The sequence below is a fragment of the Bos indicus genome, chromosome 29 (assembly GCF_029378745.1).
Source record: "Bos indicus isolate NIAB-ARS_2022 breed Sahiwal x Tharparkar chromosome 29, NIAB-ARS_B.indTharparkar_mat_pri_1.0, whole genome shotgun sequence".
Classification (NCBI taxonomy): domain Eukaryota; kingdom Metazoa; phylum Chordata; class Mammalia; order Artiodactyla; family Bovidae; genus Bos; species Bos indicus.
In genome coordinates this window covers 27,552,345-27,575,999 of record NC_091788.1, presented here as the reverse complement: position 1 = coordinate 27,575,999, position 23,655 = coordinate 27,552,345, and the positions used below count along the sequence as shown (strand labels likewise).

The 23,655-nt window shown below is 39.5% G+C and overlaps 2 protein-coding genes across 2 annotated transcripts; both read left to right on the top strand.

Annotated features, from left to right (window-relative positions):
- Positions 1-5,901: 5,901 nt before the first annotated feature.
- On the top strand, positions 5,902-6,831 carry LOC109554038 (olfactory receptor 8B3-like). The gene has a single exon (XM_070782693.1). It carries the CDS (start codon positions 5,902-5,904, stop codon positions 6,829-6,831), a length of 930 nt encoding a protein of 309 aa, XP_070638794.1.
- An 11,693-nt stretch (positions 6,832-18,524) lies between these two features.
- On the top strand, positions 18,525-19,457 carry LOC109554220 (olfactory receptor 8B3-like). The gene has a single exon (XM_019954542.2). The coding sequence runs from the start codon at positions 18,525-18,527 to the stop codon at positions 19,455-19,457; it is 933 nt and encodes a 310-aa protein (XP_019810101.2).
- Positions 19,458-23,655: the final 4,198 nt, after the last annotated feature.

Sequence of the window (23,655 nt, the reverse complement as noted above, 5' to 3'; positions counted from 1 at the left end):
GTTGGATCTCCTCGCAGTCCAAGGGACTCTCAAGAGTCTTCTCCAACACCACAGTTCAAAAGCATCAATTCTTCTCCACTCAGATTTCTTTATTGTCCAACTCTCACATCCATACACGACCACTGGAAAAACCATAGCCTTAACTAGATGGACCTTTGTTGGCTAAGTAATGTCTCTGCTTTTTAATATGTTGTCTAGGTTGGTCATAACTTCCCTTCCAAGGAGTAAGCGTCTTTTAATTTCATGGTTGCAATCACCATCTGCAGTGATTTTGGAGCCCAGAAAAATACAGTCTGACACTGTTTCCACTGTTTCCCCATCTGTTAGCCATGAAGTAATGGGACCAGATGCCATGATCTTCATTTTCTGAATGTTGAGCTTTAAACCAACTTTTTCACTCTCCTCTTTCACTTTCATCAAGAGGCTTTTTAGTTCCTCTTCACTTTCTGCCATAAGGGTGGTGTCATCTGCATATCTGAGGTTACTGATATTTCTCCTGGCAATCTTGATTCCATCTTGGGCTTCCTCCAGCCTAGTATTTCTCATGATGTACTCTACCTATAAGTTAAATAAGTAGGGTGACAATATACAGCCTTGACGTACTCCTTTTCCTATTTGGAACCAGTCTGTTGTTCCATGTCCAGTTTTAATTGTTGCTTCCTGACCTGCATACAGACTTCTCAGGAGGCAGGTCAGATGGTCTGGTGTGCCCATCTCTTTCAGAATTTTCCACAGTTTATTGTTATCCACACAGTCAAAGGCTTTGGCATAGTCAATAAAGCAGAAGTAGATGTTTTTCTGGAACTCTCTTGCTTTTTTGATGATCCAGCAGATGTTGGCAATTTGATCTCTGGTTCCTCTGCCATTTATAAAACCAGCTTGAACATCTGGAATTTCGTGGTTCACGTATTGCTGAAGCCTGGCTTGGGGAATTTTGAGCTTTACTAGCGTGTGAGATGAGTGCAACTGGGCAGTAGTGTGAGCATTCTTTGGCATTGCCTTTCTTTGGGATTGGAATAAAAACTGACCTTTCCAGTCCTGTGGCCACTGCTGTTTTCCAAATTTGCTGGCATATTGAGTGCAGCATTTTCACAGCATCATCTTTCAGGATTTGGAATAGCTCAACTGGAATTCCATCACCTCCACTAGCTTTGTTTGTAGTGATTCTTCCTAAGGCACACTTGACTTCACATTCTAGGATTTCTGGCTCTAGGTGAGTGATCACACCATCGTGATTATCTGGGTCATGAAGCTCTTTGTTGTACTGTTCTTCTGTCTATTCTTGCCACCTCTTCTTAATATCTTCTGCTTCTGTTAGGTCCATACGATTTCTATCCTTAATTGAGCCCATCTTTGCATGAAATGTTCCCTTGGTATCTCTAATTTTCTTGCAGTGATCTCTAGTCTTTCCTATTCTATTGTTTTCCTCTATATCTTTGCATTGATCGCTGAGGTGGGCTTTCTTATCTCTCCTTACTATTCTTTGGAACTCTGCATTCAAATGGGTGTATCTTTCCTTTTCCTCTTTGCTTTTTGCTTCCTTTCTTTTCACAGCTATTTGTAAGGCCTCTTCAGACAGCCATTTTGCTTTTTTGCATTTCTTTTTCTTGGAATGGTCTTGATTCCTGTCTCTTGTACAATGTCATGAACTTCCGTCCATAGTTCATCAGGCACTCTATCAGATCTAGTCCCTTATATCTATTTCTCACTTCCACTGTATAATCATAAGGGATTTGATTTAGGTCATACCTGAATGATCTAGTGGTTTTCTCCACTTTCTTCCATTTCAGTCTGAATTTGGCAATAAGGAGTTCATGATATGAGCCACCGTCAGCTCCTGATCTTGTTTCTGCTGACTGTATAGAGCTTCTCCATCTTTGGCTGCAAAGAATATAATCAATCTGATTTCAGTGTTGACCGTCTGGTGATGTCCATGTGTAGAGTCTTCTCTTGTGTTGTTGGAAGAGGGTGTTTGCTATGACCAGTGCGTTCTCTTGGCAGAACTCTATTAAATAGCCTTTGCCCTGCTTCATTCCGTACTCCAAGGCCAAATTTGCCTGTTACTCCAGCTGTTTCTTGACTTCCTACTTTTGCATTCCAGTCCCCTATAATTAAAAAGACATCTTCTTTGGGTGTTAACATATATATTAGCCATGAAAAAATGAGATTCTGCTGTTTGCAATTATGTAGTTGACCACAGAGAATAGTATGTTCAGTGAAATAATGCAAAGATCAGTGCTATATGTTATGTTATATGTGAAATATTTAAAAAATGAAAGAAAAGTGAATATTACAGAATAGAAACATTTTTACAGATGTAGAGACCAAACTAGTAGTTACCAGTGAGGAAAGGGAAGGGGTGAAGGGAAATATAGGAGTAGGGGATTAAAAGATACAGAACAGTATGCATAAAATATATAAACAATGAAGACATATTATATAGATGGAGAATATAGTCAATATTTTCATAAAAATTTAAATGAAGTATAATCTATAAAGTGAAAAGTGAAAGTGAAGTTGCTCAGCCGTGTCTGACTCTTAGCGACCCCATGGACTGGAGAAGGAAATGGCAACCCACTCCAGTGTTCTTGCCTGGAGAATCCCAGGGACAGGGGATCCTGGTGGGCTGCCATCTATGGGGTCACACAGAGTTGGACACGACTGAAGTGGCTTAGCAGCAGCAGCAACATAATCTATAAAAATATTGAATCACTATGTTTTACACCTGAAACTAACATGATATTGTAAATCAACTATACTTGAAGAGAAAGCTCTTTCTTTGACTTCTGTTAACTTGATTGTAATGTGCCTTGTGATGGATTTCTTTTGGATCATCTTTTTTGGGATATTATGTTTTAGTTTCCTAATTCTGGATGTCCAGTTGTTTGCATAGACTTGAGGATTTTTTCAGCCAGATTTTATTTGATAAACCTTTTAGATCATCATTTACGTTTTCTCCTGTGGTGATCCATGGAATGCCTATGTGGCTCATGTGATACTAACACTTCCTATAAATCTTAGACTTTTGACACAACTTTTCATTCTTTTTTCTTTTTGCTCCACTTACTAAATTATTTCAGATGTCCTTTTTCCAAACTCTATAATTCTTGCTTACATTTGTTTAGTCTGCTATTTTGACCTTCTAGTGAATTTTTCAGTTCAATTATTGCGTTTTGGCTTCATGATTTCTGTTCGGTACTCTTCAACGAATATAATTGCCACTTTTTTCACGTACTGTTCTTCAACTACCTTGAGCATCTTTATGATAGTTAAAGAAATTCTCAGTCAGGTAAATCATGTATCTCCATTTCATGTATCTCCAATTCAGGGCCAATTTTAGGATCACTTTCTTGGAAAGATACTTTTTTTTTTTTTTTAATGTAATCGCACTTTTCTTCATTTTTCCTTGTCTTTCTGCACTCATGTCTGCATATAGACAAAATAGCAAACTATTTTAATTCTCATGACCTGGCCTTGTAAAGGAGCTGACCCTCTCAATAAACTTGGCTAGAAAAAGCAGACCTCTCAATCTTGTGATAGTATAACCACTTTGTTTTTAGCAGCTCCAGGCCTCTGGAGAATGTCAGGATCCTGTAGACCCTTAACACAGGAGATTAGTCAATTCCTCAGGCAGCTCCCAGATCAGTTGGGTCATTGGTTGAACAGTGTACCTTTTCCTTTACCAAGGAGAAACTGTAGGAAAAATATTTTCTACTACTAGCTATGTTAAGTTAATGTGGGGTAGGTGGCTATAGTGAATTTTAGCCCAAATTGGTGTCTCTCTTCTCTCTCACCTCAGGCAGATAAACTATGCCATATCCTATATCCCTTCAGCTTTCTCACACAGGCTATACAGAGGCAAGTCTTCTGAATGGCCCTTAGAAAAATTGGGGCTTTGGATGTATTGTGCATCTTTCTCTCCCCAGGGAGAACCTGGGAACTGGGGAATTTTGTCCCAGTCACATAGTTCTGGATCACCACACATATATGGCAAGATGTACCTTGCATTTTCTTAACAGTTTCAACATGATTGGTATCATGCTGGAACTGTGTGCAGCATCCTTTTGACTAAGTTTTGGATTTCTTGTAGAGGGAATCTGTACATAATTTGTTTTGAGTCAGTGTGTTCATGCAGGGAAGGAGATTCTAGGGCTTGCTCTTTTGCCATCTTGCTGATGGGAAATGGTCATTAATTTTGGCTGTTCCTTGGAGGATGAGCAATCCCTATAGCAAAGGAAAAGCTTGAATAAAATATTGAGTCTATAAGGAATTAAAGACAGATTGTATATACAACCCCCTTAGTTCCCTATTACACATAGAAACTGTTCCCTGGGGAATAGGAACAAGCTGCTGCCGTATCTATATGTGAGTACGTTATATCATTACACTCATATTAAATCCTCTGTGACTTACTATGTGGCCAAAGTGATAATAATAATAACAACCATTTATTTTTTTCTGATGCTGGATAGGAAGGAAATTATAATCAAAATTATGATCTCTAATTCTGAAAGAATTCTAGGGCATATAAAAAATTAATTACAGATGGTGGTTTCTTAAAATCAATTAACCAAATCCTCAGAAACTGAAATTGCCCTTCCAGGACTATGGGGTAAAAACAAGAAGAAAGACCTGGGGCATTCTGCCTTTAAGAGAGTGAGTTTCTGAATTCCATTTATATTCATGTTTTCCTTGTTCAAGAGGGAGACTGAGAACCTAAGATATGACAGTCCATTTCTTATTTGTGCAGTCCTGAGATTCAGTGAATCTTGCAGAGAAATCTTTTGAGGGGAGAGCAGGGAATGTTCAGAATCATTTACAGACACAAGAGATGCAGTTTCTTAGTAAGTTTCTTCTCCATGGGTGGAACACTATTTCTTCTACTTTTATAAATTTTGCTCTGTGGTATATGGAAGGACTGAGGATGAAGCTGAAACTCTAATACTATGGCCATCTGATGTGAAGAACTGTCTCACTGAAAAAGATCCTGATGCTGGGAAAGATTGAAGGTGGAGATGGTGACGACAGAGGATGAGATGGTTGGATGGCATCACCGACTTGATGGACATGAGTTTCAGTAGGTTCTGGGAGTTGGTGATGGACAGGGAGGCTTGGTGTGCTGCAGTCCATGGGGTCACAAAGAATCAGACATGAGTGAGCAACTGAACTGATATAGAGTAACTTAAGCTGTCCTAGACTTTAGTTCCTCTAGCCTTGTTTATTTGTTTTTTAAATAAACTGGAAGCAATATTCTTGGATCCTACCCTGTATAGTCTTATGTGCACTAGAGGCAAAAACCAGGCTTTGGAGATTACTGCCAAAAGAAGAGGAGAGGTGAGGAGAGAGTCCAAGTGAATGAAATAATGGTGAGATGAGAGAAGGGAAACTCTGTCCTCGTTCACACTTGTTTTCCTCTGTTGTTCAGTTGCCCAGTCATTTCCGACTCTCTGCAACCCTATGGACTGTAGCCCGCGAGACTCCTGTGTCCATAGGATTCTCCAGGCAAGAATTCTGGAGTGGGTTACCATTTCCTTCTCCAGGGCATCTTCCTGACCCACGGATCAAACCTGCCTCTGCTGTGTCTCCTGCATTGCAGATCGATTCTTTACCCCTGAGCCACCATTATTCTTTTGGATAAAAGGCTAAATTTTGATGCTTTACAAAGCATCAAACACTTTGTAAAATGCTTGCTTTACAAACACTTTGGTTTGTAAAGCGTTTATACAGGAAATTTATGTCACTGATTTCCATGGTAATGGTAAGTAAATTATGTGGGTCCAGTTTGGGCTAGTCACAGTCATTCCCAGTGCATACATCACTTTATGTGAGGAGATGTGGGAAATACTCTTTTTCCTCTATGTAACGCTTCTCTCCCATTTTCACAGATGCCCTTAGAGAAGAATGGCTCCAGGGAATGACTCTTTCACAACTCAGTTCATTTTAGTGGGATTAACAGACCAATCAGTTCTTCAGCTCCCCCTGTTTTTCCTGTTTCTAGTAATGTATATGGTCACTGTGATGGGAAATTTGAGCTTGATCATCCTAATTGGGCTGAGTTCACATCTGCACACCCCTATGTACTTTTTCCTCTTTAATTTGTCCTTCATAGATCTCTGTTATTCTACTGTTTTCACACTTAAAATGCTGATTAACATCATATCAAAGAAGAAGATTATCTCTTACATGGGGTGCATGACTCAGCTTTACTTCTTCACTTTTTTTGGTATTTCTGAATGCTATGTGCTGACATCAATGGCCTATGACCGCTATGTGGCCATCTGTAACCCACTCTTGTATAAAATTGCCATGTCCCCTAAAGTGTGTTCCAGCTTTATGCTTGGTTCCTACTTGATGGCATTTTTGGATGCCATGATTCTTATTGGAGGCATGCTGAGACTGAACTTCTGTGATGCAAACACCATCAACCATTATTTGTGTGATACCTACCCTCTGCTCCAGCTTTCCTGCACAAGTACCTACATCCTTGAGCTGGAAGTTATCATTGTGTCAGGCATCAACATCATTCTGCCCAGTCTCACCATCTTTGTCTCTTATGGCCTCATCCTCTCCAACATCCTTCACATCAGCTCCACAGAGGGCAGGTCTAAAGCCTTCAGGACCTGCAGTTCCCACATTATTGCTGTTTCTCTGTTCTTTGGATCAAGTGCATTTGTGTATCTCAAACCATCTTCTATGCCCATGAATAAAGGAAAAGTCTTATCTGTCTTTTACACCAATGTGGTTCCCATGATGAATCCCTTAATTTACAGCTTAAGGAACAAAGATGTTAAACTTGCTCTGAGAAAAGTCCTGAGGATGGTGAAGTTTTGATCAGAAACATTATCTGTCTGTGCATATAGTTTTAGGAGAAGGAGATTCTGTGTGTTCATTTAAATAGTTATAGTTAGAATTTATTTCTCTCTTTTTTAAATAACAAAATTTAAATAATATTTGAGCCTTCCCCCAATAATTTATCTCTGGTTTTTCTGTCTGTTGCTTCTTTTTCCCTAATCATTTGCATGGCATCTCCTACAGTTTTCCTTCTTACTAGTAATTTTAAATTAAAAATGTAGTATCTCTGTTATTTTTATTGTCATTTCATATTTTCAGTTTTTACTGAAAAGGAAAATGGTCCCCAAGTGATCAAATTTGAGACACCTCTGATATAATGACAGACCAGTGATGAAAATCACCTAGATAAAGTGGTACTAAAGTACCATTGTTTCACTGGGGTTGTGCTTATTTGCCACTTCCTGTTAGAAACATGCATCACATATTCTGTTTCTACTCCCATTTTTCCATTCTCTGACCTGGAAGACTATGTCTCCTTTAAATGTTAGAGATTGAAGTTTCCATAAAGGCTTTATCTGTAATTTATTTTGTATCTAGTAAATATTTTATATCAAACTTCTTTGGCTGGAGTTTTCCCTTTACCTTTCCACAATGAACTCAGCAGATAATCTAAATATATTTATTTCATTGATAGTAAAATGAAGCTCCAAAGGGCTAATTATTAAATGTCACAGGTTCATAAAGAAAAAAATCTAGACTAAACAGATAGCCTTCTAATTTCAAGTCTGCTACTTCTGTAGTCTACGTACATCTACTTCATTCTATTCTATTTGTTTCAGTTATGATCATTAATGAGAAAATATTTTTAATTTGAAGCTTAACTGTTGTTTATTCCAGGGGATGTATGAATTTCTCTCATGGTACATGGTGCTTTTTGTTGTTTGTTTGCTTGTTTAGGCAAAGAGTTTCATGGGTTTCTTTGGGTGGGAAAGGAAGGTCTTTTGGACTAGTATATTGGTGAGATGGGGCTTCCCAGGGGGCACTATGATATAGAAACTGCCTGCCAATGCAGGAAACGTAACAGATGTGGGTTTGATCTCTAGGTCTGGAAGATCCCCTGCAGGAGGGCAAGGCAACCCACTCCAGTATTCTTACCTGGAGAATCCCATGGGCAGAGGAGCCTGGAAGGCTACAGTCCATAGGGTTGCAAAGAGTCAGACACGACTAGATGACTTAGCACACACATTGGTGAAATGATTGACTCATATAGGAAGGGTTTTTGTATGTGTCTAAAATTAATAAAATGAATTTCAGGTGTTTGAAAGTGGTTTTTATTATTATTATTAAAAGAACAAGATGTGGTAAAGAAAGGAGTCCAGAATCACATCATGAAGACAGACCTCTACAAGACACATAGCCAGAAAATAAGAGGTCGCTGTGTGGGAAGTGGTCATAAGGCTTAGGAAACAAATTTTATTCTGAAATTGTATTCTTCTGTACAGGAATGTATATGTATCTCACAGTATATAAATCTTTGACAAAGTTATAGTGTACATGACTGTACAGTAGTAGGGCATTGGGAAATGATGGTGAAAAAGAGTCACATTTGGAACCAGGGAGAAAGAGGGCAGCTACAGGTGATAACATAGTTAAGAGCATTTGAAATTCAAGTTAGGAAGAAGGAATTTAGAGAGTACATTGAAGGACTTGAAAGCTCCTACCTATGACCCTGTTCTCCTTTCTATAATGCCCTAGAAATATTATTGAGCTCACAGTGTTTCTGTATATAGGCTATCAGCTTAAGTTCTTTGATTTTTGACAGGCCTTTTTTTTTTTTTTTTTTTTTTTTTGTGGAGCTTCATATGCTACTTCCATACAGATTTTAAATTACTCAACCTCAAAGTGCAACTGGCAGTATAATGACATCTTGAAAGAAATACTTGTTGGATACATATATTTTTGCACTGTCTATACTGGAAAAGATGTTGCACTCTTATGTTTTAAGGCAAAAATGCAACCTATAAAAGCCTCAGTATGATGTGTCAAGGGTTAATGTAAATATTTTCCATGGATGTCAGGCATGCACATGTCCAGGAGAGGCTTCGATAAAACTTATGGAACCAAAGGTCAGATAGTAGGACCTTTCCCCTCCAATATCCAGTGTCTGTGCTCTGATTACTGATTTTTGCTTCTGAACCAGATGTGCAGACACAGGGTGGGCAACCACTGTTGGTGTGTCTCCTCACCATGGCTATAATCCCCTTCTGATCCAGCTGAAGTGACTTCCAGGGACTTTAAAGGCTTGTACAGTTTTCCCTTCCCATCCTGTTTTTCTTTTTGGAGCCAGACATTAAAGACTAGGACTTTTGTAAAGTAAGAAGCATATACAGAGATAATGGGAAGGTCTCCTTGTATGTACCTGGAATGATATAGGCTCAAAAAGACCAGAAAGGAATTTAAATCTTTCACCTAAACCTGATCCTCTGCACAGAGGTAGCCTAAAACAATCTAAATTATAAAAGTGAGAAGGGAGTTCTAGATGGCAGGTTGGCAGGATGCTAAGATCACCCTTCCTCAGGAACACATCACATTACAACTACATATGAAGAAACTCTCGCTGAAATCCATGTGGGCAAGAGCAGAACAGCTGTTCTACAATGAAGGTTATAAAGAATGATCCATATGAAGTCTTCCAGGAAGGGGAAAGAAGCGATATGGTTGGGATCTATACTTCTCACCTGGGACAGAGACGAGGAAAAGGGATATCACAGGCTGGGGAATCCTCCTGGAGCAGCAAAGATTTGGGGCCACAGTTTAGGCACACCAGCCTGAGGGTTTAACAACAGGAAATAAACCCCCTTTCTGGCTTGAAAACCAGTGGAGAGTTATCTAAATGTTGCAAGTAACTGACACCCTGCTCTTGAAGAGCATGTGCCAAACCTGCTCACTCCCAGACATAGCATGGTGGTAGCAGATTGAAAACTGCCTGGGGCTCCATCCAGCTGGCAAGGACCACCCCAGCATCCCTGCTGAGCTCCTGCCCCAGCCTCTCATGCTCCTGTGGTCACTGACCACTAAAGGGGAGGATGGATTCCATTGTTAACAAAAGTGTGCACGCTTGGAGGGATGGGAGGTGACTTGGACACTGAGACTGCAACTGAGCCATGTCAACTCATATGTCTATGCAGGCACTCCAGGAGGAGTGACGTTAGATCCAGGGAAGAGAACACTATCACCAGTGTGCACATTCCTATCCATATTCAGAGAGAGCAGGGTCAGCTCTATGTTGTGGCACCAACCCCTCACCACTGCCCAGCCACTAACTGAGGAAAAGTTGTTGATGCTTAGTTATTAAGTCATGTCCAACTCTTTTGTGACCCCATGGACTGTAACCCACAGGCCCCTCTGTTCATGGGATTGCCCAGCCAAGAATACTGAAATCAGTTGCTATTTCCTGCTCCAGAGGACCTTCCTAGCCCAGGAGTCAAACCTGGGTCTCCTGTCCCTGGTAGATTTTTTTTTTACCACTGAGCCACCAAGGAAGCCTTTTGCACACTAAGGAAAAAGTGAAACCAGCACTGAGCCAAGAAACCAACACAGCCCCAAGCTCACAGGCCTAGAATAATTCAGAAACTGCCATCACATACAGGAGAAACCCACTTTCTCAACTCTCTTGTTTAAGCTCCTCAGGGCACACAGCTACCCCTGATAAGGTGATGAAAGCCATTGAGAACTAGGAAGCCCTTGCTCACACCTGGCTCTGGCTCTGGTCCCACCAACTCCAGCCCTACATCCCACCAATGCAGTGGCTGCCATCACACCCCAGGGAAAGATATGGTCCATGCTCACTTCAGATCCAGTTCTCCCACCAAAGCCATTGAACATACACAGACTTCATAGGGACACTCCTATACAAGAAACCACTTTCAAGGACTGGAATATGTAACTGCTTTACCTAATATCAGAGAGACAGAAAAACTTAAGAAAAATAAGAAGTTGTAAGAATTTGTTTCAGATGAAAGAACAAGAGCAACTAAAACCTTGATTAAAACCCTAATGAAAAGTAGATAACTAATTTACCTGATAAAGAATTCAAAGCAATAGTAGTAAGAATGCTAATAAAACCAGGCAAAATAATAGATGAACAGCATGAGTATTTTAACAAGGAACTAGAAAAAAAAAAAAAGACAGTTATAGCTCAAGTATACAATAACTGTATGAAAAATACACTAGAGGGAATTAGAGGCATTTTAGTGGTAAAGATGAATGCTTAAGTGATATGGATGATAGAATAATGGAAACCACACAATGAGAATAGCAATAAAGAACAACAGATTTTTAAAAATATGAGTAGTTTAATGGACCTCTGTGACAGCATCAAGCTTATTAGCATTTGTGTTGTAGTGGAACCAGCAGAAAGAAAGAGAAAATGTAAAAGATATATTTAATGAAATTTTGACTAAACACTTGAAGGAAGCAGCTATCCAAGTTTGGGAATTACGGAGAGATGAACCCAAAGCAAAATACACTGCAGCATATCATAGTTAAAATGGCAAAAGATTAAGATCAAAATAGAATTTTAAAGGCAGCAATAGGAAAACAAAGAATCTCATTGGAGGAAACCCACATAAGTCTATTATAAGCTGATTTTTCTGAAGGGCTTCTTCAGGAGTAACACAAATATATTTAAACTTCTAAAGGGGGGGGTGGGGAACCTGCAGCCTAGGATACTCTTCCAAGCAAGTCTATCATTCAGAATTGAAGTAAAAATAAAAAGCATCTCCAACAAGCAAAAACTAAAAGGGTTCACCAATACAAAAGCAACTATAGAGGAAATGTTAAAAAGTCTTCTTTGTTGAAAAAAGACTACAAGAAGAATAAGAAATTAGAGGAAGGGAAAATTCTATTGGTAAAGGTAAGTATATAGTAAAGGCTGTGGACCAATCACTTTAAGCTAAAATAGTGGTTAAAAATGAAAATTGTAAAATCAGGCCAAGATATGAAAGCAACCTAAATGTCCATCAAGGGCCAAATGGATAAAATGTGGTAAATACACACAATGGAATACTGTTCGGTTATTAAAAAGAATGAAGCTTTGCCATTAGCAATAAATGAATGGACTTGGAGGATATTATACTAAATGAAATAAGTCACTGAGAAAGACAAACACTAAATAATATCATTTATATCTGAAATCTAAAAGATACAACAAACTAGTAAATATAAGAATGAATCAGACTCACAGATATAGCAAACAAACTAATGGTTACCAAAGAGGAATTAGAAGATGGGCGGGCAATAAAAGAGTAGGGAACTAAGAGATATAACTACTGTGTACAAAGTAAACAAGCTATAAGGATATACTGTACACACTGGGACTATAACCAATATTGTATAATAAATATAAAAGAAATATAACCTTTGAAATTTGAATAACTCTGTTGTACACCTGAAACATATGATATTGTAGATATAAATCTCTATAAAAAGGTGAAAATTATAAATTCAGCCATGCTGCTGCTGCTGCTAAGTCGCTTCAGTTGTGTACGACTCTGTGCGACCCCATTTACGGTGGCCCACCAGGCTCCCCCATCCCTGGGATTCTCCAGGCAAGAACACTGGAGTGGGTTGCCATTTCCTTCTCCAATGCATGAAAGGGAAAAGTGAAAGTGAAGTCGCTCTGTCGTGTCCAACTCTTTACGACCCCATGGTCTGAAGCCTACCAGGCTCCTCCGTCCATGGGATTTTCCAGTCAAGAGTATTGGAGTGGGGTGCCATTGCCTTCTCCAAAATTCAGCCATAACTACAACAAATGGAATAGACATGAAAAACGTAAAAAAGAACATCTAAAACACAAAATGTGGGAGAAGCAAGTACAACTGTAAATATACTAGAATTTGTTTGAACTTAAATTATTACCAGTTTAAAATGAGTGGGTATAGGTATAGGTCAACATATATGAAACTTGTGGTAACCATAATAAACAACCTGCAGTAGATATTATAAAAACTAGAGAGAAAGGAGAGAAAGGAGCACAAACATAAAACTACAGAAATCATCAAACTACAGTGGAAGAGACCAATAGAAAAGGACAGAGAAGACATTCAGAAACATCCAGAAAACAAGTAGCAAAAGATAGTAAGTAATACATATTTACATGTCAGTAGACTAAATGTTCCAATAAGAAGACATAGGGTGGCTAAATGTATTAAAAACAAAACAAAACAAACCAACAGACAAACAGAGTACCATCTAACATATGCTGCCCACAAGAGATTCATTTTGGATCTAAAGAGACACACAGAATAAAATGAGGGATAGCAAAACCAATACAATATGGTAAAGTAATTAACCTCCAATTAAAATAAATAAATTTAAATGAAAAAAAAAAAGATATTCAAGTCAAGAGGAAAAAAAGAAAGAGGGGGATATAAGACAAAGTAGTCATTACAACAAAGTCAATGAAAGACAAAGGAAAGGACAAATGAAAGACAAAGGAAGGACAACGAAAGACAAAGACAAGGAAGGACATTAAAAGGATCAATGAAGAAGAGAATATAACGTTCAGAAACGTATATGGACCTAATATGCTTATGTGCTAAGTTGTTTCAGTCGTGTCCGATTTTTGCGACCTCGTGGACTGTAGCCAGCCAGGCTCCTCTGTCCATGGGATTCTCCAGGCAAGAATTCTGGTTTGGGTAGCCATTCCCTTCTACAGGGGATCTTCTCGATCCAGGAATTGAACCCGGGTCTCCTGCATTGTGGGTAGATTCTTTACCTTCTGAACCACCAGGGAAGCCCTTGGAAAAAGGTACAGAGGTTCATCACAAAGCTAAAAATAAAACTGCCTATGATCCAACAATCAGTATATATCTGAAGAAAACGAAAACAGTACCATGAAAAATTATATGTGACCAGAGTTCACGGCAGCACTATGGTCAATAGTAAAGATGTGGAAGCCATCTAAGTGTGAATCAACATATAAATTATGTATATATGGACTTCCCTGGTGGCTCAGATGGTAAAGCGTCTGTCTACAATGCGGGAGACCTGAGTTCGATCCCTTGTTGGGAAGATCTGCTGGAGAAGGAAATGGCAATCCATTCCAGTACTATTGCCTGGAAAATCCCATGGACAGAGAAGCCTGGTAGGCTACAGTCCATGGGGTCCCAAAGAGTTGGACACAACTGAGCAACTGACTGATATATGTGTGTGTGTGTGTGTGTGTGTGTGTGTGGATATATATACATACATCATACACATATACATTTAAAGGCTTAATAATCAGTTAAATTCAGCCGCTGAGTCATGTCTGACTGTTTGTAACCCCATGGAATGCACCATGCCTGGCCTCCCTGTCCATCAACAACTCCAGGAGTTTACTCAAACTCAGCTCCATTGAATCGGTGATGCCGTCCAACCATCTCATCTTCTGTTGTCCCCTTCTCCTCCTGCCTTCAATCTTTCCCAGCATCAGGGTCTTTACAAATGAGTCAGCTCTTCACATCAGGTGGCCAAAATACTAGAGTTTCAGCTTCAGTATCAGTGGGTTTGAGAGTCCTTTGGACTGCAAGGAGATCCAACCAGTCAATCTTGAAGAAAATCTGTTCTGAATATTCATTAGAAGGACTGATGCTGAAGCTGAAACTCCAATACTTTGGCCACCTGATGCAAAGAACCAGCTCATTGGAAAAGACCCTGATGCTGGGATAGATTTAGGGCAGGAGGAGAAGGGGATGACAGGTTGGATGGCATCATCGACTCAATGGACATGAGTTTGAACAAACTCTGGGAGATAGTGAAGAATAGGGAAGCCTGGAGTGCTGCAGTCCTTGGGATCTCAAAGAGTTGGACAAGACTGAGAAACTGAACAACAACCAAAAAAAGAAGAGGAAGTGGGAAGAATTAAGACATTGAGACTAACATATAAACACTACTATGTATAATATAGATAACTAATGAGAACCTCCTGTATAGCACAAGAATCTCTACTCAATGGTCTGTAGTGACTTACATGGGAAGGAAATTAAAAAAAAAAAAAAGTGGTTATATGTATACATATGACTGATTCAATCTGCTATACAGCAATAAACTAACACAACATTGTAAAGCAATTACATTGTAATAAAAGTTAACTAAAAAAATGAAACCTATTAGGCACCATCTACATGCTAGACTAGCGATATCCAATTTAAATATAATTCAAGTCCCACATATGATTTCAAACTTTCTGCTAGATGAATTAAAAAGGTAAAAGAGAAGATGTGACATTAATTATAATAATGTTTCCTGTAACTCATTAGATCCAAAATATTATCACTTCAACATGCAGCCAATATAAAAATTAAGATACTTTTACCTTTTATTGTACTAAGCCTTCAAAATGTTCTCAGAACAGCACAGATCAATGTGATACTAGTCTTTTTAATTAAAAACACTTGATCTCTATTTAGATTTCATAACATTTACAATTTAAGAGATAGATTCCCAACTTAAGTTGTGTCAAGCATATTCTGGGCTATCTCTAGTTCTGGCAAGTGGGGGTTGCTCTCAAGTTTCGGCTCATGAGCTTGGTAGTTGTTGCACTTGGGCTCTAGAGCGTGGGCTTCAGTTGTTGTGGCCCAAGGGCTCAGTAGTTGTGGCGAATGGAATTAGTTGTCCCAGGACATGTGGCATCTTCCCTTATCAGGAATTGTACCCATGTCCCCTGCATTGGCAGGTAGATTCTTTACTACTGGACTACCAGGGAAGTTCAATGGCCGTACACTTTGTGTCATTTAAAAATAAAATATCTTATTTAGTTAAATAGTAACTTTTTCATATTTTTACAGTTTTATTGAGATAAATTGACTGTATATGTTTAGTGAACGTGAAAGTGACTCAGTCATGTCTGACTCTTTGTGGACCCATGGATTATATGGTCCATGGAATTCTCCAGGCCAGAATGCTAAGGTGGATAGTCTTTCCCTTCTCCAGGGGATCTTCCCAACCCAGAGATCAATCCCAGATCTTCTGCATTCAGGGGGATTCTTTGCCAGGTGAGCCACCAGGGAAGCCCAAGAATACTGGAGTGGGTAATTTATCGCTGCTCCAGTGGATCTTGCTGACCCAGGAATTGAACTGGGGTCTCCTGCATTGCAGGTAGGGATTCTTTACCAAGTGAGCTATCAGGGAAGCCCAGTTTTAGGGAATGTGGTTCAAGATGGTGACATAGGAGGATCCTGGATTCACCTCCTCTCATGAATGCAGTGAATCTACAGCTACATATGAAGCAGTCACCTCTGAAAAAGATCTGAAAACTAGCTGAGCACCTTCTTCACCTTGTAAGGTGAGGAAAAGTCACACTGAGGTGGATAGAACAGGCTGAGATACAGTCTCACTACAAACTCAACCTCTGATGCATAAACCAAAAATGGCGAAGGTACTCACAAACCTGATTTTTTTTTTTTTGCACTATTCTAGTTCTGATATAGAAGAAAATTGTTATTTAGAACTGTTAAAATTATAAAAAACCTTTATCCTGAAGACCCAGTGTTCCTTTTCTCCTTTAATAAGATTTATTTTCTAGACTGTGTAGAGAATTTATGGATTAGGAAATCTCAGAGGGAACATTTTTCCTATAAATGAGTTATTGACAGGCCAGTTAATTGGGATTCCCTAGTACCTCATCTGGTAATGAATCCACCTGGAATTCAGGAGACCCCAGTTCAATTCCTGGGTCAAAAAGACCCTCTGGAGGAGGGATAAGCAACCCACTCTGTATTCTTGGGCTTCCCTTGTGGTGCAGATGGTAAAGAATCCATCTGCAATGAGGGAAATGTGGGTTTGATCCCTGGGCAGGGAAGATCCCCATGGAGGAGTATATGGCAACCCACTTCAGTATCCTTGCCTGGAGAATCCCCAAGGTCAGAGGAACCTGGTAGGTCACAGTCCATGGGGCCACAAAGAGTTGGACAAGACTGAGTGACTAAGTATAGCACCAGCAATGATTTTCTAGGACTCATTTCTGAATCATATTTTCCAGAATTGCTCTTATGCCAAGCTTAAATATGTCTGGCTTCATGCATAAACTGGGTGAAAGACTCTTAACAAGTTTCTGAATTTCTTACATATTTGCTACATAAATTGTTTTTGCATCAGTTGTTTTTGTAGGAAAAAAGAGATTAGGGCTTCCTCTTCATTTCTGTAATCTAAATGAACAGAAAATGGGAGTTTTGGCTCTTCTTTGGGGAATGGAAAATCCCTAAGTGAAGGGAAAACTTGAGTAAACTATGGATTCTCTAAGGGACTAAGGACAGGTTAAGCTACAGACTGCAAATGCAATCCCCCTAGGTCCCTATTATACATAGACTGTTTCCCTGGGGAAGAGACTGAGCAAACTTCTGCCACATTTATAAGTGAGTGCATTATAGCATTATACTCACATTAAATCATCTGTGACTTACCAAGTGGCAAAAATAATAATAAATAAAAATGTTTATTTTTCTCTGCTGCTTGAGTGGACTGAAAGTCATAAACAGAAATTATGATTTATATTTCTAAAAGATTTTGAAGTCAAATCAGAAAATACATGTGGGCTGAATTCTATTAGAATCAAAGGAACCAAGGCTTCAGAACCTGAAATTGCCTACTAAGACCAGAGGGTAAAACCAATGATAAGAAAGCCCTGGGGTTTTCTGGAGAAAGGAAGGTGAGTTTCTGAATTTCATTTATTCATGTTCTTCTTGTTTGAAATGGAAGTCCAAGGATCTAAGATATGATTATTTCCCAATTTTGCCTCCTGAGACTCACATAAATCTTAGAAAAATATCTATTTAAGACATGGATCAGTGAATGCTCAGAGACATGGGGCCTAAAAGGATGCATTAGATCAGTCAGTAAGTTCCCTCTCCATGGATGGAAGTCTCACTCATCTACAATTACAGTTTTTACTCTGTGATGTGGGGCGGAGAGTTAACCTCTTGTAGACTCTGGCCTACAATGGCAGCCCACTCAAGTACTCTTGCCTGGAAAATCCCATGGATGGAGGAGCCTGGTAGGCTGCAGTCCATGGGGTTGCTAAGAGTCGGACATGACTGAGTGACTTCACTTTGACTTTTCACTTTCACTTTTCACTTTTTCTTGCCTGGAGAATGCCAGGGACGGGGGAGACTGGTGGGCTGCCGTCTATGGGGTCGCACTGAATCAAACACGACTGAAGTGACTTAGCAGCAGACTCTGGCCATTTAGTTTTAGTTAAGAAGCAATTTTCTTTGTTCTCACCCCACCAGTCTAATCGGCTTTAAAGAGCAGCACTTAATCACTAGAGTCTTTGTCTATAGTCTTACTGGTGAGGGGAGACTCCAAGTGAAAGGAGAAATGTTGAGATATGGGAAGAATGAGTCGATCCTGGTCCAAATCTCTCCTTTATCCACTGTTTGTTTTTTCCCCAAGCAGTCAAGTCTGCACAGGGCAGTGGTTTCTTTCTTCTGTAGGCTAAGTTTTGATACTCTTTCCTATTTAGTTTATAAAGACCCAAAAAAGCAAAATTCCCTGTCACCCCATTTCATGAAAATGGTTAACACAGTTCCATGAGAGAGTAGGTAAGACAATTCCATAAATCCAGGCTGGGTTACTGTCAGATATCCCCGGCCGAAACACCACACTTGTGAGAGGAGATACTGTGTGAAAATTGAGTCATTGTTCTCTATGTAACCTTTTTCTTCTGTGCTCACAGATCACCTTAGAGAAGAATGGCTCCTGGAAATGGCTCTTTTGTGACCGAATTCATTCTGTTGGGATTAACCAACCAGCCAGATCTCCAACTCCCTCTATTCTTCCTGTTCCTAGGAATGTACATGGTCACTGTGCTGGGAAATTTGGGATTGATAACACTAATTGCACTGAATTCACACCTACACACCCCCATGTACTTTTTCCTTTTTAACTTGTCCTTCATAGACCTCTGTTATTCTTCTGTATTTACACCCAAAATGCTGATTAACTTCATATCAAAAAAGAATATTATTTCTTACGTGGGGTGCATGACCCAGCTCTACTTTTTCAGTTTTTTTATCATTTCTGAAATCTATGTGCTAACATCAATGGCCTATGACCGCTATGTGGCCATCTGTAAGCCACTCTTGTATAATGTTGTTATGTCCCCTAAAGTGTGTTCCAGCCTTATGCTTGCTTCCTACTTGATGGCATTTTCTGGTGCCATGGCTCACACTGGATGCATGCTGAGACTGACCTTCTGTGATGCAAACACCATCAACCATTATTTCTGTGACATCCTCCCTCTGCTCCAGCTTTCCTGCACAAGTACCTATGTCAGTGAGCTGGAAATGTTCATCGTGGTAGGTATCAATATCATTGTGCCGAGTCTCACCATCTTTGTCTCTTATGGTCTCATCCTCACCAACATCCTCCACATCAGCTCCACAGAGGGCAGGTCCAAAGCCTTCAGCACCTGCAGTTCACACATCATTGCTGTTTCTCTCTTCTTTGGATCAGGGGCATTCATGTATCTCAAACCACCTTCTGCTGTGTCTATGGATGAGGGGAAAATCTCTTCTGTCTTTTACACCAATATGGTTCCTATGATGAACCCATTAATCTACAGCTTGAGGAACAAAGATATTAGACTTGCTCTGAGAAAAACCCTGAGTATGAGACAGTTTTAATTAGAACTGTCTGTGTGCATGTGTTACAGGACAGTGATATTGAGTGTTTAATTTTAATGACAATCTTCTTATCATATTTTTATTATCTTTTTTACCTAGTATCTTAAATAAATTTGAGTCCTATTTATATAATTTATTTCCATTTATATATATATATTTTTTCACTGTTTTCAAGATACGTGTCATCTCTTTTTCTTGCATAGTAATAACATTAAATAGTGAATATATTATCTCTTTTCATTATAATTTTGAAATTATTTTTCCACTGGGAAAAGATGAGTGGTCTCCAAATAGTGAATTACATAGCACTAGACTGAAAACATATCACTAGGGCTGTTTTTATCTATCAACTTGCAATAAGAAGGATAAATGAGGATAAATGCTCTGTTTCTACTCTTATCTTCCCATATTTGACTTGGCAATAATATATCTTCTTTAAATACCAGAGACTGGCGGTTCTAAGAGTATCAAGGACAATCCATTTCCCATCCATAAGCTTTTGGCGAAGAGTTTTATTTTTCACCTTTGTAAGTAAAATTGACACATAGCCAATCAACAAAATACATGTCTTGCATGGGTGGGAAAGTGAATCCAATACTGGATAATGATTTACTTTAAGTCACACAGCTTTAGAAAGAAAAATTATAGACTAAATTCTGATCATTCAGACTTCGAATGTATTATTCTTTAGTATGTTCTATACACTCTTGATTATGTTATTCTTTTTCAATGAACATGAAATATAAGAAAACATTCCTGATTTAAAGTTGACTCTTCTCTGTCTCAAAATGACATATGAATTTTTCTTAAACTGGGTAATCCTTTCTTTTCTTTTTAGCAAAACAGCTTGATTGTCTTTTGCTGTTGTTGTTATCAGAAAGAGAAAGTTTTTGGGGATCATATAGAGATGGTTTGCTCAAAAAGGGAAATTACTATTTCTGCAAAATTAAAAACCTGAATTTGGAATGCTTTTAAGTGTTTGTACTTCAGAGAACAGAGCATGAGCATTAAGGATGCTCAGATCAGATCAGATTGGTCGCTCAGTCATCTCTGACTCTCTGCGACCCCATGAATCGCAGCACGCCAGGCCTCCCTGTCCATCACCAACTCCCGGAGTTCACTCAGACTCACGTCCATCGAGTCAGTGATGCCATCCAGCCATCTCATCCTCTGTCGTCCCCTTCTCTTCTTGCCCCCAATCCCTCCCAGCATCAGAGTCTTTTCCAATGAGTCAACTCTTCCCATGAGGTGGCCAAAGTACTGGAGTTTCAGCTTTAGCATCATTCCTTCCAAAGAAATCCCAGGGCCGATCTCCTTCAGAATGGACTGGCTGGATCTCCTTGCAGTCCAAGGGACTCTCAAGAGTCTTCTCGAACACCACAGTTCAAAAGCATCAATTATTCGGTGCTCAGCTTTCTTCAAGTTCAACTCTCACATCCATACATGACCACAGGAAAAACCATAGCCTTAACTAGATGGAACTTTGTTGGCAAAGTAATGTCTCTGCTGTTGAATATGCTATCTAGGTTGGTCATAACTTTCCTTCCAAGGAGTAAGCGTCTTTTAATTTCATGGCTGCAGTCACCATCTGTAGTGATTTTGGAGACCAGAAAAATAAAATATGACACTGTTTCCACTGTTTCCCCACCTACTTCCCATGAAGTGATGGGACCGGATGCCATGATCTTCATTTTCAGAATGTTGAGCTTTAAGCCAATTTTTTCACTCTCCTCTTTCACTTTCATCAAAAGGCTTTTCAGTTCCTCTTCACTTTCTGCCATAAGAGTGGTGTCATCTGAATATCTGAGGTTATTGATATTTCTCCTGCCAATCTTGATTCCAGCTTGTGTTTCTTCCAGTCCAGGGTTTCTCATGATATACTCTGCATATAAGTTAAATAAACAGGGTGACAATATACAGCCTTGACGAACTCCTTTACCTATTTGGAACCAGTCTGTTGTTCCATGTCCAGTTCTAACTGTTGCTTCCTGACCTGCATACAAATTTCTCAAGAGGTAGTTCAGGTGGTCTGGTATTCCCATCTCTTTCAGAATTTTCCACAGTTTACTGTGATCCACACAGTCAAAGGCTTTGGCATAGTCAATAAAGGAGAAATAGATGTTTTTCTGGAACTCTCTTGCATTTTCCATGATCAGGCGGATGTTGGCAATTTGATCTCTGGTTCCTAGGCCTTTTCTAAAACTAGCTTGAACATCCAGAAGTTCATGGTTCACATGTTGCTGAAGCCTGGCTTGGAGAATTTTGAGCATTACTTTATTAGCATGTGAGATGAGTGCAATTGTGCGGTAGTTTGAGCATTCTTTGGCATTGCCTTTCTTTGGGATTGGAATGCAAACTGACCTTTTCCAGTCCTGTGGCCATTGCTGAGTTGTCCAAATTTGCTGGCATATTGAATGCAGCACTTTCACAGCATCATCTTTCAGGATTTGGAATAGCTCAACTGGAATTCCATCACCTCCACTAGCTTTGTTCGTAGTGATGCTTTCTAAGGCCCACTTGACTTCACATTCCAGGATGTCTGGCTCTAGGTCAGTGATAACACCATCATGAATATCTGGGTCATGAAGATCTTTTTGTACAGTTCTTCCGTGTATTCTTGCCATCTCTTCTTAATATCTTCCGCTTTTGTTAGGTCCATACCATTTCTGTCCTTTATCCAGCCCATCTTTGCATGAAATGTTCCTTTGGTATCTCTGATTTTCTTGAAGAGATCCCTAGTCTTTCCCATTCTGTTGTTTTCCTCTATTTCTTTGCATTGATCACTGAAGAAGGCTTTCTTATCTCTTCTTGCTATTCTTTGGAACTCTGCATTCAGATGTTTATATCTTTCCTTTTCTCCTTTGCTTTTCACTTCTCTTCTTTTCACAGCTATTTGTAAGGCCTCCCCAGGCAGCCATTTTGCTGTTTTGCATTTCTTTTCCATGGGGATGGTCTTGATCCCTGTCTCCTGTACAATGTCATGAACCTCATTCCATAGTTCATCAGGCACTCTATCTATCAGATCTAGTCCCTTAAATCTATTTCTCACTTCCACTGTATAATCATAAGGGATTAGATTTAGGTCATACCTGAATGGTCTAGTGGTTTTCCCTACTTTCTTCAATTTAAGTCTGAATTTTGCAATAAGGAGTTCATGGTCTGAGCCACAGTCAGCTCCTGGTCTTGTTTTTTCTGACTGTATAGAGCTTCTCCATCTTGGCTGCAGAGAATATAATCAATCTGATTTCGGTGTTGACCATCTGGTGATGTCCATGTATAGAGTCTTCTCTTGTGTTGTTGGAAGAGGGTGTTTGTTATGACCAGTGCATTTTGTTGGCAAAACTCTATTAGTCTTTGCCCTGCTTCATTCCATATTCCAAGGCCAATTTTGCCTATTACTCCAGGTGTTTCTTGACTTCCTACTTTTGCATTCCAGTCCCCTATAATGAAAAGGACATCTTTTTTGGGTGTTAGTTCTAAAAGGTCTTTTAGGTCTTCATAGAACCGTTCAACTTCAGCTTCTTCAGTGTTACTGGTTGGGGCCTAGACTTGGATTACTGTGATATTGAATGGTTTGCCTTGAAATGAACAGAGATCATTCTGTAATTTTTGAGATTGCATCCAAGTACTGCATTTCAGACTCTTTTGTTGACCATGATGGCCACTCCATTTCTTCTGAGGGATTCCTGCCCGCAGTAGTAGATATAATGGTCATCTGAGTTAAATTCACTCATTCCAGTCCATTTCAGTTGGCTGATTCCTAGAATGTCGACATTCACTCTTGCCATCTCTTGTTTGACCACTTCCAATTTGCCTTGATTCATGGACCTGACATTCCAGGTTCCTATGCAATATTGCTCTTTACAGCATCGGACCTTGCTTCTATCACCAGTCACATCCACAGCTGGGTATTGTTTTTGCTTTGGCTCCATCCCTTCATTCTTTCTGGAGTTATTTCTCCACTGATCTCCAGTAGCATATTGGGTACCTACTGACCTGGGGAGTTTCTCTTTCAGTATCCTATCATTTTGCCTTTTCATACTGTTCATGGGGTTTTCAAGGCAAGGATACTGAAGTGGTTTGCCATTCCCTTCTACAGTAGACCACATTCTGTTAGATCTCTCCACCATGACCCGCCCGTCTTGGGTTGCCCCACGGGCATGGCTTAGTTTCATTGAGTTAGACAAGGCTGTGGTCC